The following is an 18,058-nucleotide window of genomic DNA, read 5'->3' as shown; positions in this document are numbered from 1 at the left end:
CCCCCAGTTAAAAAGAAAAAAAAAAAAAAAAAAAAACGGAAGCATTGCACTGGGCAAATCTGCTGCAAAAGACCTCTTTAAAATGTTAAAAAGCAAAGATGCCACCTTGAAGACTAAGGTGCGCCTGACCCAAGCCATAGTTATTTTTCCTCGTCTCATATGCATGAGAAAGCTGGACAATGAATAAGCAAGATAGAAGAACTGACGCCTTCGAATTGTGGTCTTGGCGAAGAATATTGAATATACCACGGACTGCCAAAAGAATGAACAAATCTGTCTTGGAAGAAGTACAACCAGAATGTTTCTTAGAAGCAAGGATGGCAAGACTACGTTTCACATACTCTGGATATGCTATCAGGAGGGAACAGCTCCTGGAGAAGGACATCATGCTTGGTAAAGCAGAGGGTCAGTGAAAACGAGGAAGGCCCTCAACAAGATGGACTGACACAGTGGCTACAACAATGGGCTCAAGCATAACAATGATTGTGAGGATGGTGGAAGACCGGGCAGTTGTGGGGATATATGCCATTTAAACATGGCTGCACTATATTGACAACTGCAGCCCCCACAGGCCTCTATGCTGCACAGCATGTTGAGACTTGTCCCCAAAATGTTGAGACTTGTCCCCAGCATGTTGACACTTGTCACGACTTGTTTTCCCAAACCTGTTGTCCCTTTACTGATTGGCTTGTTTACCTGAACTCCTTCTCCCTTGCCCACACCCAAAGCCCACCATTGTTATTTGCTTCACTGCTTGCTGTATTGACTATAAATAAACTCCTGGGACTGAAGCCGGGGTCAACTCCTCAGAGTGACCCTCCTGGCCCCACTTCTCTGTAAGAGTTGTGTTTGGCTACTGTCTTCGCCGCCCCGACACTCGCCGCCACTGTGACAGATGGTGCCCCGTGTGAGGGGCTGCGATAGGCAGTGTTTTGTTCTGTTGTACATAGGGTTGCAATGAGTCGGAACTGACTCGACAGCACCCAACAACAGCAGAAAAAGTCTTATATCCATTATACTAACCCAGTATTCTCATCTTGGCACAACTGAGAACATTTTTAATTTTGAGGAAATCTTGTTTAACAAAAAATTCAATTATACTTTACATCAAAGTAGCAACAGACGTGCAAATTCCAGTATTACTATCATACAACCACAAAAGCAGCTAAACTATAAATGACACAAACCACAAATAATGGGATGCAGTGAAAAACTCAGGACAGTAAATGTGCCTACAATTTATCCATGCTAATCTTTCCTCATGTCTAATCCATTATTAGAACCGTGGTGGCACAGGGGTTAAAGTGCTCGGCTGCTAACCAAAAGGTCAGTGGTTGAAACCCATCAGGTACTCCACAGGAGAAAGATGTGGCAGTAGGCTTCCATAAAGATTTACAGCCTTGGAAATCCTATGGGACAATTCTACACTTTCCTATAGAGTCACTATGACTCAAAATTGACTCGACAGCAGTGGGTTTGGTTTTGCTTTTCAATCCCTTATTAACACCAAAACTCTTTCTCTTCCTTGTTACTATATATTCAGTCTAAGCCCCCATTGAAGCTTATGGAATTAAAAAATAAATAAATAAGATGTCTTAAGAATTTTTACAATATTTCCTTTTAGACTGATGATTTACATCACTTTGAGTAAAATGAAGAACAGGGAATACCGAATAGGTTAAAATTCAGGAGTTGGGGGAAGACGACCAGAATAGAAAAGAGAAAAAACAAAAACAAACTTTCCAATCATATCAGTTGAGTTTCCACAATGTAGTTTCATAACTTTTCTTGAAATATTATGAATTTCCAAATATTAACAATTATATTTTAATTAATGGATCATTCAGAACTTCTTGAGTATCAACAATGTGCTCACCATTCAGTCATAATGTGGTGAAGTCTAGGCAATAAGCACAAAATAAAGTCCCTGCCTAATCATCAAGTAATATTTCCCGAGCACCTGTTGTATGTAGAAAATGTCCTGTGCTAGGGGCTACGGTTACATGTACGTAGATGGCCAAGTTTTTGTTCTTCGGAAATCTACGTTCCAGTTTTGATTTAAAAAAAGAAAAAATTATATACATATGCACAAACGATAAGAAGATAAGTATTAAGGCATTAAATATATTTAATACATTACTACATGAAGTAGGGTGGGAAAAGTACTCTGCACAAATCAGTTTGATTCTGACAGAAGATTCACGGTAAGAGTTACAAAAGATGTGGTTGGAAAGGTAAACAGGTATCACTGTATGGAGAGTTTAGACCAGAGGTTCCCAAACTTTCTCAATTCATATTGCCCTAATGTCTCAATAACATTTTCATGGTGTCCCTCAGCCAAAAGCTATACCAAAAAGTTCTGTTTATTAAATATGTAGGTTCAAACGTCTCAAGTATTTCTATTCTAACAACTCAAAAGCCATTTGCAAAAATAATAACACATAAATTGGAAGAAAAAAAGCAGTATTTTTATTTCATTTTTAAATAACCATGATTACTTCTTACTGGGATACCTGTGTCTACTGGGCATTATACAACTTCTTAAACTTTGGAATCAGATTGGACACCACTACCCTCATTACTGATTTTTACCTGATATTTAATTTTTATCACAACAACCAAGGAAACCTAGCTTCATAAATATATGACATCATCAAAAAGAATGTAGTTCCATCTAATGTTGAAACTGTTAACTACTTTGAGCCAATAGCCTGTGTGAAGACTGTTGGATGTGAAGCAATGCTATGTTTCCCTCAAAATATAAATACAAAAATTATAATGATATATCTTGCTGTGTCCTGTAAACTCACTGTGGCATCCCAAGGTGCCTCAGATTTAGGAACTCAATCTGGGAACTGCAAGTTTAGATTGATCCTAAAGAGTAGTAACAGTAAACTTAAATGCTAATTTGTCTTTTGAAGTTTTAATGTAGACATTTACCAGAGTATAAACATGATTAATGATGTGCAAAGTTATTAGAACATGGTAGTATGCTATGTGATACTGAGGAACACTTTCATAACTTTTAGTATTAAATAACTTTATTATTAAGGTAAAGTCCTTATTAATAAGAAAATTTAAGAGTTCTGGAGGTGGGGGTAGTCTATGTAACCAAAATATTTACACAGAATATTAAAGTCTTTGTAGATGACATCAGACAAAATAGAGGAGCAGAAAACTCCAAGGGTGCTCCCTCCATAGAAACACTAATAGAAAATAGGCAAAAACTGTCAAAATCAACTTAATTAGAACCCTGGAAAATAGTCAAAAGATTACATCAACCAAGCAAATTTGTAATAAAAAAAAAAGGAAACTGACATCTGGTACGAAAGCTTTGTGGCATTTTAACTTCCCTTTTCCCTCCCCCTCCCCTCACTGGCCCAGTAGCAGTCCTGAAGGTGGTTGCCTGCATTCCCAATACTGATGGTCAGAGACAGCGGAGCAAACCTAGCCCTCAAAGAATTGTTGACTGTTTGTTTTGACCTGTTTACGGGCTCCCTAAAGGACTAACACAAAAGGCTTGCCTTTACTTTGCCTAACTAGGAAATCCCTCAGGGAAGAGAAACAGCTGTGGGGAGAGGTGGGGGCACGTTATAAACGTTTAACAGCAAATGAACAAGCTGCTGCAGCTGGAAAAAAAGATATCAGTTGGTGAAAATAACAGACATGCCAACGAGCCTTGGAGGAAAAGCTGGGGAGTGAGACGCTTTGGGAAATAAGGGCACGGAAAAGTTTCCATATATTCCTGGAGACTGAGAAAGCCACGTCCAAGTCCAGGATAGGAAAATGCTTAGAAAACACCTGAGAAGACTAAGCTTTCACCTCTGGCTGACCTTCACACTCTGTGTAAGCAGGAAGTGAAGGAGAAGGCAGAGTTGGATACTGCCTGGCTGAGTGTTGAAATTATGTGCCAGCACACACAGAAGCCTAGCTACAAACACTTAGTGTCTTAGTTATCCAGTGCTGCTGTAACAGAAATACCACAAGCGGATGGCTTTAACAAACAGAAGTTTATTCTCTCACAGTCTAGTAGGCTGGAAGCCCAAATTGAGGGCATAAAAAGCTCCAGGGGAAGGCTTTCTCTGTTGGCTCTGGAGGAAGGTCTTTGTCATCAATCTTCCCCTGGACTAGGTGCTTCTCTGCACAGGAACTCCAAGTCCAAAGGAAGTGCTCTGCTCCTGGCACTGCTTTCTTGGTGGTATGAGATGCTCCCTCTCCTTTCCTTTTATGTCTTGTAAGATAAAAAGTGGTGCAGGCCACATCTCAGGGAAACTCCTTTACATTCAATCAGGGATATGATCTGAGCAAGGGTGTTTCATCCTACCCTAATCCTCTTTAACATAATCTAATCTTGCCTCATTAGCCACAGGCAGAGATTAGGATGTACAACACACAGGAAAATTACAATCACAAAATGGAGGACAACCACATAATATTGGGAATCATGGCCTAACCAAGATGACACATATTTTCAGACGACACAATGTAATCCATGACACTTAATGACTTTTTATTTGTTTGTTTCCAGCAGTTTAAGGGTATCCTTATCAAATCACTAGCTGACCATTAAGCTAACAGAACACAGACATCAGTTTCCACACATGACAAAGAATACAATCCCTACAGAAAAAGTTTAGAAAAGTCACTAAACAAAAAACTACAACTCATAACAAGCAGCAACAACAAATCCTGAGGAAGGGGTTTTCTGCATGAAAGTCAAGAATTTTACTGCTCAACCACCACTGCCCCCATATAATAGTTAAAGAGATTAAATCTGTAATCAAAAACATCTCAGCGAAGAAAATCCGAGGACCAGACTGCTCCACTGGTGAATTATAACATTTAAAAATGAATCAACACAAATTCTTCTCAAACTTTTCCAAAATACAGAAAAAAAAGGAACACTTCTCAACTCAAAACCAGCAATAGCGTGACACCAAAGCTAGACAGGCATCGGAAGAAAACTACAGACCGATATCCCTTATAAATATAGAAGCAAAAATCCTTGAAAAAATACCAGAAAATAGAGCCCAGCAGCATATAAAAAGATTATACAACACAACCAATTGGGATTTACCCTAGGAATGCAAGATGGTTCAACATTAGAAAATCAATCAGCATAATACACACTGATAGAACAAAGGAAAAGAATCACATGCTCATCTCGATGCAAAATAAGCATTTGACAAACCCAACACGCTTTCATGATAAAAACACTCAAATGAGGAAAAGAAGGGAACTTCTTCAATCTGATGAAGGGTATCTTAAAAAAAAACAGTTATTATCATACTCAGTGATAAAAATGGAAGATTTCCTCGTAAGATCAGGAACAAGACAAGGATGCCAGCTCTAGCCATTTCTATTCAACATTGTACTGGAAGTTCTTACAGGAGCAATTTGGCAAAAAAAAAGAAAAAAGAAAGGCATTCAACTGGAAAGGAAGAAGTGAAAGTATTTCTATTTGCAGGTGACGGAGTAATTTTACATAAAGAAAACCTTACTGAATCTACAAAAAATCCTTAATTAGAGCTAATAAATGAGTTCAGCAAAGTTGAAGGATACAAGATCAATACCCAAAAATTAGTTGTACTGCTATACTCTAGCAATAAACAAGGAGCCCCGGTGGTGCAGGGGTTCAGCATTTGGTTGCTAACCAAAAGGTCAGCCGTTTGAACACACCCGCTGCTCCTTGGGAGAAAGATGTGGCAGTCTGCTTCCATAAAGGTTACAGTCCTGGAATCCCCATGGGGTGGTTCTACCCTGTCCTATAGGGTCGGTATAAGTCAAAGTCAACTTGCTGGCAACAGACTTGGTTTGGTTTGATTTAGCAATAAACAACCTGAAAAGAAAATTAAGAATACAATTCCCTTTACAACTTCATCACAAGGAATAAAATACTGAAGAATAAATTTAACCAAAGAGGTGTAAAGCCTGTACACTGAAAACTACAAAACACTGCTGAAAGAAATTAAAGAAGTGGAAATATAAGTGTAAAGAGATCTTGTGTTCATGAATTGTAAGACTTAATATTGTTAAGATGACAGCACTTCCCAAAATGACACAGATTTAACAAAATCCCTATGAAAAAACCCAGTGGAATATTTTGCAGACAAGGAAAAGCCAGGCCTAATATTCATATGGAATTGCAAAGGACTCCAAATAGTCAAAATAATTTTCAAAATGAAGAGGAAAGTTGGAGAACTCACAGTTGCAAATTTCAAAACTTACTTCAAGGCAACAATAATCAAAACAATGTGGTACTGGCACAAGGACAGGCATACAGATTAATGGTGTAGAATCGAGTCTAGTAAGAAAGAAACCCATACATCTTGAGTCAATTGGTTTTTGACAAGGGTGGCAAAACCACTCAACAGAGAAAGAATGGTCTTTACAACAAATAGTGCTGGGACAACTGGATAGCTACATTCAAAAAAATGAAGATGAACCTTTACCCCACACCATATATAAACATTAACTAAAAATGGATCAAAGACCTAAATACAGGAGCTAAATCTATAAAACTCTCAGAAGAAAAAGGGGGTAAATCTTCATGATCTTGGATTTGGCAATAGTTTCTCAGATATGACATCAAAAGAACAAGTAACAAAAAAGTAAAAATTGATTAAGTGGACTTCATTGAAATTTAAAACTTTTGTGCAACAAATGCACTATCAAGGGAGTAAAAAGACAAACCACAGAAAAGGTGAAAAAATTTGAATATCTGATAAGGTTATTATATATGTCCAGAATACATAAAGAACAGTTACAAATAAACAACAAAAAAGACAAGCAATTCAATTAAAACATGTACAAAAGACTTGAATAGACATTTCTCCAAAGAAGATAGACAAATGGCCAATAATCATATGAAAGATGCTCAACATCATTAGTCATTAGTGAAATGCAAATCAAATCCACAACAAGCTACTGCTTCACACCCTCTGTTGTTGTTGTGTGCCCTCAAGTCAATTCCAACTCACAGCCATCTACAGGACAGAGTAGAATTGCCCCATAGGGTTTCCTAGGCTGTAATCTTTACAGGAACAGATAACCATATCTCTTTTCCTGCAGAGCCATTGGTGGGTTCAAACCACTGACCTTTCAGTTAGCAGCCAAGCCCTTAACCACTGTACAACCAAGGCTCCTTTCACACCATTCACTAGGATGGCTATGCATTACCAAGGGGGTGGGGGGGGGGGGGGAGGGGCAGGAAAATAACAAGTGTTGACAAGCATGTGGAGAAACTGAAACTCTCATATTTGCTGTTGATAAAATGTAAAACAGTGCAACAGCCTTGAGAATAGTTTGGTGATTCTTTGATAGTTAAATATAGATTACCATAGGATCTAGCAATTCTGCTCCTAGGTATATATCCCAAAGAATTGAAAACAGGTATTCAACAAAAAACTTGTATACAAATGCCCATAGCAGCACTATTTACAAAAGTCAAAAAGTAAAAACAACCCAAATGCCCTACAAGTAATGATTAGATAAATAAAACATGGCATATATGCAGACCTAAGGTTATTAGTGGCTACGGGGGCAGGGGGGGGTGAGGGGTGGGAGGTGGGGGTGGGTGGGAGGACTTAAGGGAACTCACTGTTTAAAAGACACTATTAAGGGTGTTGGAAAAACTGGAAACAGATAACGGTAATAGTTGCACAATGTGATGAATGCTGAAATAGAAAATGTTTTATTACAAACATATTTATCACAAAAAATGTGTATACTCATACAATGGAATATTACTCAGCCATAAAAAAGGAATTAAGTATTGCAACATGCTACAACATGGATGAACCTTGAAAATATTATGCTGAGTACAGGAAGTTAGACACAAAAGGCCAGATACTATATGATTCCAATATCTAAAATATCTAGAATAGACAAATCCATAGAAACAGAAAAGCAGATTAGCGGTTGCCAGTGGCTGGGGGTAGGGAGAAATGGGGAATGACTGCATAACGGGTACAAGGTTTCCTTTTGGGGTTAGGAAAATGTCCTGGAACTAGAGAGTGGTAATGGTTCTAAAACATTGTGAATGTACTAAATGATATGGAATCATATACGTTAAAATGGTAAATTTTGTTACGTATATTTTACCACAATTTTAAAACAAGTCTGTGTACACTTTTTCTTCTCTCATTTATCAAATGAGAATCAGAGGTGGACAAAAATACACAAAAAAAACATGGAATATGTGCCACATACCTGTTAACGCCGCTGGTTTGGACAGTGTACTATATTGGTTTGGCGTAGATATCATACTTTGACGTGGACTTAGTGTTGGTGATGTAACAAGTGAAAGCTCCTCAATTATAATACTGCTTTTCGGATGATTCTTGGGAAGTTCATTTAATCTTTGCTCCAATGAATACTTTAAAAGGTCCAATTTCTGACTTGATTCATTAAATCTTGCCTGAGCCTTGAACAGGAAAGACAATTGTTACCATTTAAATAATCACATTCTTTGAATAATGTATTTACTAAACAAGTTAAAAATTTTATTTAAAATTACTTCTGAAAGTGCTTTTCTGTCTGTTACTTTTCCTGAGCCAAGTAATTTCATCACATTCTTTGCACCTTCTGCTACTGCAAATTCTATCTTAAAATGATGCCTTAATTCTTCCATACGAAGCTCAAGAGGACTTATGACAGGTTTTGCTAGAGGAGGGAAGAAAAAAAAATCTTAATTGAACCATTTATTTGACTTTCTAATATGCAGTGATTAGAAATAACAAAAAATAAATGAATTCTTATGACATGAATATGAAAGTTAGTCCTTTAAGCAACAAACACTGAAACAGTATTTAACAGATACAATGCTGAAATTCAGAGCTTCCCATTTTAGCCATCATATATCTAAATTAAAAATCTAAAAAATTAAATAAATTATAACCACAGGTAAGCCAATATATCCATATATTGAAACATCATATAAGACCGAAAAATAGTTCCTACTCCTACTTTAGCAACCAGCTGTAAAGTTTCCATTTGGAATTTAAAAAACAAAAAATCATACTCTTATAAACAGACAACAGATTTTTTAAAAAATAAAGCATCAATTAAAAGTATCTAAAAGTCTATTAAAATGAAGAAATACATTCCAGATCCATAACTTCTTGAAATATGAGGAGCAAATATTTGAAGGTATACATCTCATGTAAAGAGTGTAAAACTCAATTCAAAAAACATAATGCCTCCTTCCCTTTAATTCTGAACCACTGCCTCTTTCTCACATGAGATTTGTTTAGCACCATACATCCATCCTAACACAAGCCTATCTGACAGTGACATAAACAAGAAAAATGGCAATTTATTTCATCACCATTATCAAAAGCCAACTCAGTGGTCTGGACTGCTTGAAGAATCTGCATTCTAATGACTTCTATTTTTGTCTTGCTGTCCTGAAGCAGTTGCTGAGCTGTACCATGGAGTTTCCGATCCTATTAAAAAAAGTTTGAAAATATAAGCATGTAGTCAAAGAAAATATTTTCATAGCTTCTAAATAAGATTTAAAAAAAAAAAAGCAACAAGTGAAAAAAATAAAAATAAAAAACCAAAAATGAATACTCCAAGCATTATAGTATACCTTGTAGCTTGTAGCTACATTTACAGAAAAAAAGCCATCAAACTTATAGGGTAAGAAATGAGGGGAAAAAAAAACTCAATTAGTTAAGAAAATTTGAGACAGCAAATTAAAAAAAACCAACAGCAAACAAGTCCAAATTTACATTTGTAACTTTCTCTTGCCATTTCTTTCCATAAAATATAAAGACTTTTCCTTGACCATGATCAATAACTCTCATGCTCAGAAGTATAGCATGTGATGCGTGCCTAAGTGACTAAGCCTAAAATATTTAAATAATCTCTTCCTTTCTTACTACATTTCATCTAAATCTTTAGGAAGCTCACGTGCATGGGAAAATTTAAAAAATAGCTAATCACAGGTTGTATTTGTGTTACCTTAAATTCTGATAAAGGAAGATTTGTAAACATGGATGATAATACGATTTTGATAGTCCTTAGAAAATCCTGAATGTCAAAAAAAAAAAAAAAAGATCTCAATAAAACTAGGGAAGAAGTTATACAGAATAAACTTTAGCCATCTCTTAAGACTTGAAGAAAGATTCTGAAATAAGTGAAATGTTGTTGTACCTCAGTTTAGTTCTAGTAACATCGAATGTGACTGACAGAAAATCACACACAAAAAAGACCATTTTAGGAGTTGTGGCAGGCAGAATAATGTTGTCATTGTTGTTATGTGCTGTCAAGTTGGTTCCAACTCACAGCAACCTTATGGACAATAGAACAAAATGCTGCCCAGTCCTGTGCCATCTTCACAATTGTTTCTGTGTTTGAGTCCATTGTTGCAGCCACTGTGTCAGTCCATCTCGTTAAGGATCTTCCTCTTTTTCACTGACCCTCTACTTTACCAAGCATGATGTCGTTCTCCAGGGACTGATTCCTCCTGATCACATGTCCAAAGTACAAAAAACGAAGTCTCGCCATCCTCGCTTACAAGGAGCATTCTGGCTGTACTTCTTCCAAGACAGATTTGTTCATTCTTCTGGAAGTTCATGATATATTCAATATTCTTCGCCAACACCGAAATTCAAATGCATCAATTCTTCTTTGGTCTTCCTTATTCATCGTCCAGCTTTAGTATGCATACGAGGCAACTAAAAATACCATTGCTTGGGTCAGGCACACCTTAGTCCTCAGAGTGACATCTTTGCTTTTTAACACTGTAAAGAGGTCTTTTGCAGCACGTGTGCCCAGTGCAATGTGTCATTTGATTTCTTGACGGCTGCTTCTATGTGTCGATGAATGAGATGGATTGACACAATGGCTGCAACAATGAGCTCAAGCATAACAAAAATTGTGAGGATGGCGCAGGACTGGGCAGTGTTTCTTCTGTTGTACATAGGGTCACTATGAGTCGGAACCGACTAGACGGCATCTAACAACAATAACAGCTTCCATGGGTGTTAACTGTGGATCCAAATAAAATGAAATCGTTGACGTCAGTATTTTCTCCATTTATCACGATATCAGAGACTTGTGGCGCTGTGGTCAACAGCTTGGCTGCCAACCAAAAGGTCAACAGTTCAAATCCACCAGCTGCTCCTTGGAAACCCTATGGGGCAGTTTTACTCTGCCCTATAGGGTTGCTATGAACAGGAATTGACTCAGTGGCAACAAGTTTGGTGTTTGTTTTTTTATCATGATATTGCTTATTGGTACAGTTGAGAGGATTTTTGTTTTATGTTGAGGTATAATCCATACTGAAGGCTGTAGTCTTTGATCTTCATCAGTAAGTTCTTCAAGCCCTCTTTACTTTCAGCAAGCAAAGTTGTGTCATCTGCATATCGCAAGCAGTTAACGAGTCTTCCTCCAATCCTGATGCCACATTCTTCTTCATGTAGTCCAGCTTCTCTGATTATTTGTTCAGCATACAGACTGAGTAAGTATGGTCTAAAGGACACAACCCTCATGCACACCTGTCCTGATTTAAAACCGTGCGGTATCCCTTTGTTCTGTTCAAGACTATAACCTACAAACAGTGAGTCACAAAAATTACCCTAGCGGTTAGATAGTGCATTACTAAAGTAAACAATTATATTGCATTATTAGATTTCACCTGGTTGCCAACCTTTCAGGTTAATATAATATAAACTGCACATCTTTAAAACACTGTATAAATAAAAGCTGCTGCTGCAAACTGATATTCACTTGTATGTTAAGGTAGATTTATGCGTAACTCATCAGATGTATGCCTCTGTGCAGTCAATAAAACACAGGTAAACATCTTTCTGGTATTCTCTGCTTTCAGCCAAGATCCATCTGACATCAACAATGATATCCCTGGTTCCACATCCTCTTCTGAAGCTGCCTTAAATTTCTGGCAGTTTCCTGTACTGCTGCAAAAGTTTTTGAATTATCTTCAGCAAAATTTTACTTGTGTGTGATATTGAGGATACTGTTTGATAATTTCTGCATTCTGTTGAATCACTTTTATTTGGAATGGGCATGCATATGGATCTCTTCTAGTCAGCTGGTCAGGAAGCTGTCTTCAAAATAATACCATCCCCTAAAAGATGTCTGTGCCCTATTCCCAGGAACCTATGAATATGCTACCTTACATGGCAAAAGGAAATTAAAGTAGCAAATGAATTATGGTTGTTAGTTTACTGTCCTTAAAATACAGAGTATTGTGCATTATCTGGGTGGACCTAATATAATGTTAAGGTCCTTAAATGTGAAAAGGGGAAGGCAGAACAGGAGGTCAGAGGAATGTGATCTAAGAAGAACCAGCTGCTGATGGCTTTGAAGATAGAGGAAGAGGGCCATAAGCCAAGGAATGTGGGCAGCGTCTAGAAGCTGGAAAGAGCAAGGAAACAGATTCTCCCCTAAAGCCTCCAGAAGGAAATACAGTCCTGCTGACACCACGATTTTAGCCCAGTGAAACTATTTCAGACTCAACTACAAAACCAGTGTTGGCATGCTGTCAAGTCGATTCTTACTCAGTGACCCTATATGACAGAGTAGAGCTGCCCCCATAGTGCTTCCTAGGCTATAATCTTTATGGGAATAGATCACCAGGTCTCTTCTCCTGTGGAGCTGCTGGTGGGTTTGAACCACAGACCTTTCGCTTAGCAGCTGAGCGCTTAATCACTGCTCCACCAGGGCTTCTTAATTACAAAGCTGAAACATAACAAATTTATGTTGTTTTAAGCTACTAAGTTTGTGATAATTTGTTACAGGAGTCACAGAAAACTTATACAGGAATAAAGAAAAAATTTCATATAAGTGTCAGAAGTTAATGCCATCTCTTGCTTTGAGAGTTAGAAGCTGTCAAAGTCTGACAAAAAATAAATGACATACAAAATTAAGCATCAAATTCTAAAACCAAACCAAACCCACTGCTGTTGAGTCAATTCCAATTCATAGTGACCCTACAGGACAGAGCAAAATTGCCCCATAGGGTTTCCAAGGGGGGATGGTAGATTTGAACTGTCGACCTTTTGGTTAGCAGCCGAGCTGTTAACCACTGCACCACAAGGACTCCAGCATCAAATCAGGTAGTACTTGTTAACAAGATAGGTCAATTTTTGCATATTATTTAGGTACTTATACTTATCACTAAGGTGTCGTTATTGTTAACTGCCACTGAGTTGATTTCCAACTCATGGTGACCCTATGCACAATGGAACAAAATACTGCCAGGTCCTGCACCATTTCTACGATCAGTTGGGTACTGAACCATTGAAATCCATAGGGTTTCACTGGCTGCTTTTTGGAAGTAAAGCACCAAGCTTTCTTCCTAGTCTATCTCAGTCTAGAAGCTCTGCTGAAACCTGTTCAGTAGCATAGCAACACACAAGCCTCCACTGGTGGTAGTTGCCCGTGAGGCGCATTGGCCGGCAATCAAATCTGAGTCTCTTGCTCAGGGTGCAAGAATTCTACCACTGAACCACACACTGCTGCCCGTTTATCACTAAGGTAAAAACTAGTTGCCATCAAGTCGATTCTGACTCTTGGCAACCTCACGTATGTCAGAGTAGAACTGTGTTCCATAGGGTTTTCAATGACTGATTTTGTGGAAGTAGACTGCCAGACCTTTCTTCAGAGAGGCTTCTTGGTATGTACTCCAACTTCCAACCTTTTGTTTAACAGCAAGCACATTACCTGCTTGTAACACTGAGAAACTCCATCATTAAGGTAGCCAGTACTAATGTGAAAATAAAACAGCATTCAATCACCTACATTCTCTATAAGATTCAAGACTAGAACCTAAGAGACAATCATCAGGCAGGTAGCTTCATTTCAATAAATCAAACACACGCACAGGACACAGAATAAAGGACTGGAGATATGTATGGAAGGAACACAATATTGCTCTTATGTAAAGGAAAAAGAAAGTGTTCTGAAATACATTCTGTTACAGTACCAAACTCAGGTTAATATACAGTGGAATAAAAAGCAACAAGCAAATTTATTAATTTTTCTTCCATTTCTTTCCTGCCCCTAAGGTAGGTTAATCATTTAAGAAGCTTCTAGCCAGATTTCGTTCTTCCATAAATAAACGTACACAGATTTCACACCAAGGAGACAGGCTCATATAGTTTACACTAAATCCCTTAATTATCAATTTACACTATGAAGAACACACCAAAAAAAAAAAAAAATGCTAATTATGCTTTAGCAATAAGGATACTAACTTGAATTTGATGTTTGTCTATGACATACTACACACTTTTATGAATTCACCTTACAAATTTAAAATGAAAATACTTTTTCTTACTCTAATCCTTCTATTTATCTAATATTAGGAGCATCAGACAATCTGAAGATTTGAAATAAATTTTCTACGTCTTTGAGAACAGACCAGAGTAAGGAAAAACTTAGTATTCCAATGCTTATGTGAGAGGCCAAATATTTTGCAATCAGATAGACTTGGCCCCAAATTTTATTACTGTGTAAACTTGGGTAATAACAACAATCATGAAGACGGCACAAGACTAGGATATATTATATGTAAGACTGCCATGAGCTGAAGTCTACTCAATGGCAATTAACAATAACAACACAACTTGAATAACTTAACTTATCTTCTGCAAGCCTTAGGTTTCTTCACTTGTAAAACTGGGATAATACTGCCTAAAATATAGGACTTTTGTAGGCATTAGATAAAATTAATTGCCTAGAATATGGCTGGCATTCAAACGTTCTCTTTTAGAGAAATAAAAATGATAGCATATCTTATTTCAATGAAGTGCCAATGTAGAAGTATAAATCTTAAGTAAACGGTTTATATAATACCATGCTTTTCAATCAAGCTACTTCTTTTATTATTTTTTTCACTATGTGAACAACAGTAGTTTTTTTCATTTACGTCTTTGGAAACACTCCTTAACTGGTTTAATTAAACATGCAAGGAACAGCACTTCTATTTAATTTGAACAGTAAGTGAATTTTCCCACACACAGATATTTGAAGGATCTGCGCAGATGTCAAAGTATGATGAAGACTTTTAAAGCTGACTTTAGATATTATCTGTCACAGGCAATATACAGTTACTACACTGTTGGTTTTATGCTTTCAGGCATTCAATGAATTTTTATTGTCGGTTTCATGCTTTCAGGCAGTCAGCAGATTCTGAAGGAGCACCTAATATGTACAAGGCAAAATATAAGGTGGGTCTGATGTAAGCGAACTAGTTTACATACTGAAGAAATATTGACCATGATGGTTAAGGTTATGCGTCTTCTTGGCTAGGCCATGATTCTCAGTGGTTTGGCAGATATTATGTAACCATCCTCAATTTTGTGATTTTAGGTGAGCAGCCAAGCAGCTGAAAGGCCAATCAGTTTCTCTGGGGGTGTGGCCTACTTCCAATATATATAGATGTTCTGGCAAAGCTATCTGGATTCTGTATCTGACTCATCATCCTCTGACCTCTGGTTCTTGGGACATGAGCCAGCAGCCTGCCACCTGATCTACAGATCTTGGGATGTGCCATCTTCTCAACCCCATGAGCCAGCAGCCTTCCACCTGACCTGCCAACTTTGGGTTCTTCGACCCCTGCTACCATGTAAGTCAGGAGAAGCCTCCAGCCTAATGCCTGAACCATGGATTTGAGATTTGCTAGCCTCCAAAACTGTGTGAGCCATTGCTTTGAAATAAATCTCTCTCTAGATATATGTTTACATACATACGATTCATGGGTTTTGCTCCTCTAGAGAACCCAGCCTAAAACATTAGGTACCAAGAGTGGTACTAGAGAACAAAATCTTAAGGATGAGTTTTCTGAATCAGTTCTCAAGTCTGACTAGTCTTAACGGCGCTGATGAGTCTGCCTCTAGTGGTAAAGGGCGCTGCTAATCCATGGTGTGAGGTGGCAACAGAAATACACAAAGTATCACCACCAATGGATCAAAAATTTTGAGAGACAAGGCTCTGGGTGACAGCATATTTGATATTTTTCTACAATTTTGTGAGAATGAGAAGTATGAGTCAGCTGGTTGGTTGGTCCTGCTTTCACTACAAATAGCAGAGAAAGAGATGAGCTCAGAGCTTCAGAGTCCCAGTTCGAGTGCCACATAAAAGACCTCAAAGTTGCCACCTGCGCCCTGAAAGAAAGCCTCACTTCTTGTAGTAACAGAGCTGATACTGCCGAAAACCTAACCCAGAGTCTTATCCTAAGAGTGGCTGAATTACGACAACTGAATTCCCAACCTCGAATGGTGTCCGAAGTTAAAGTAATGGAATTGATTGGGGAAAAAATGGGATCCTAAAACTTGGGATGGGGACATATGGGCAGATAATCAGACATTATCTGGGGACACTATTTAGGGACACTGAGCCCCTAAATTCTACTGAATCACTCCTGCCAAAAGAACCAGCCCTCTTACTCCCATCTGAAGAGATTACTCCATCTTTGTCTGCTAAATCACCCTCCCCAGTAAAACCTTACCCCTTCCCCCCCCATATAAGATTAACCCAGCTGTGTCTGAAGAGCCTTTGTCTAAGGTATCTCCTGGGGCCACTGCCTGGGGCATCACCTGAGGCAGATGCCTTACAAGATACTGCTGAATGTCCCCCCAGGACCCACCCCTACCACCTATTTTTGCTCCTAAACCTATAACTAGACTTAAGTTCCAGCAAGCTCCAAGAGGTGAAGTACAAAGTATGCCCCATGCTACACTCCAAAAGAACTGCTTGATTTTTCCAAGACATACAAACAGAAACCTGGCGGATATGTGTGGGAATGGCTATTAAGGGTGTAGGATAATGGTGCAAGGAACATAAAGTTGGATCAGTCTGAGTTTTACAGGCACAGCAAACACAGATTCTTCATTCAATGTTTCAGCTCGAGAGGTCAGAAAAAGATCTAATAGTTTATTTGGTTGGTTCACTGAAGCATGGGTTAAGTGGCGGCCTACACTAAATCAAGATGAACCTGGCATGTTAGAGTAGATTTATCTGGCTGGACCCACAGACCTACCCATGGAGTGACTGGAGGACACATCTTTAACCACAATGGTGAGGAACAAATTTGTGAAGGGAGCCCCAGTATCACTGAAGACTGCTGTGATTGCTACTTTACATAAGTAGGATTTGACAGTGGGAACTGCCCAAACTGAATTAAGACACCTAACTACAATGGGGCTGATCAGACCCCATGGTGGTAGGGACCAAGTAGCAGCACTTAATGGCCAAAGACAAGGTGAGCATGGTTACCATAATGGACAGCAGAGTCAAAGCAGTAATCAGAATAGTCTGACTTGTATGGACTTACGGTGTTGGCTACTTAGTCATGGTGTCCGTAGGAATGAAACAGATGGGAAATCTAAATATGCACTTGATCTGTACAAGTGGAAGAATTCTAGGTCAAGTGAACGACAGTTTAACTGGAATCACCAAAATAGTCAAGGCCCTTCAATCAATTCCCAAACTTCAGCCAGTTTACAGACCCACAACCCCCAGCATGTGATATTTAATGATAATTGTTTGATAATTTCTGCATTCAGTCAGTTGGCCAGGCAGCTGGTCTTCCAAATTTCTTGGCATAGACAAATGAGCACCTCCTGTGCAGTATCTGTTTAACATCTCAGTTGGTATTCCGTAAGTCTCTGGAGCTTTGTTTTTCGCCACCGCCTGAAATTCAATGCAGCTTGGACTTCTTCATTCAATACCATCGGTTCTTGATCAGTTGCTACCTTCTGAAAAAGTTGAATGTAAACCAAATCTTTTTGGTACAGTGACTCTATGTATTCCTTCTGTCTTTTTTTTTTTTTTTTTTTGATGTTTCCTGCATTGTTCAATATTTTCCCCATAGAATCCTTCAGTATTGTAGCTCGAAGCTTGAATTTTTTCTTCAGTTCTTTCAGTTTGAGAAATGTTGAGCATATTCTTCCCTTTTGGTTTTCTAACTCCAGGTCTTTGCACATTTCATTATAATACTTTACACTGTCTTCTCGAGCTGCCCTTTGAAATCTTCTGTTCAGCTCTTTTACTTCATCATTTTTTCCATTCGCTTTAGCTGCTCTAA

At 38.2% G+C, this 18,058-nt stretch overlaps 1 protein-coding gene across 6 annotated transcripts in view; it reads right to left on the bottom strand.

Annotated features, from left to right (window-relative positions):
* PKN2 (protein kinase N2) overlaps positions 1-18,058 on the bottom strand; it is a 178,065-nt gene that overhangs the window by 60,135 nt on the left and 99,872 nt on the right. For all 6 annotated transcript variants that reach the window (XM_023733358.1, XM_023733359.1, XM_004378713.2 and 3 more), the window contains 3 exons: positions 9,329-9,446; positions 8,519-8,664; positions 8,212-8,425 (listed from right to left, as the gene is read on the bottom strand). In XM_023733358.1, the coding sequence (XP_023589126.1) occupies positions 8,212-8,425; positions 8,519-8,664; positions 9,329-9,446 (478 nt within the window). The remainder of the gene's footprint in view (positions 1-8,211; positions 8,426-8,518; positions 8,665-9,328; positions 9,447-18,058) is intronic.

The sequence above is a fragment of the Trichechus manatus genome, unplaced genomic scaffold, assembly GCF_000243295.1.
Source record: "Trichechus manatus latirostris isolate Lorelei unplaced genomic scaffold, TriManLat1.0 scaffold00058, whole genome shotgun sequence".
NCBI lineage: Eukaryota > Metazoa > Chordata > Mammalia > Sirenia > Trichechidae > Trichechus > Trichechus manatus.
This window is presented reverse-complemented; position numbering and strand designations above follow the sequence as displayed.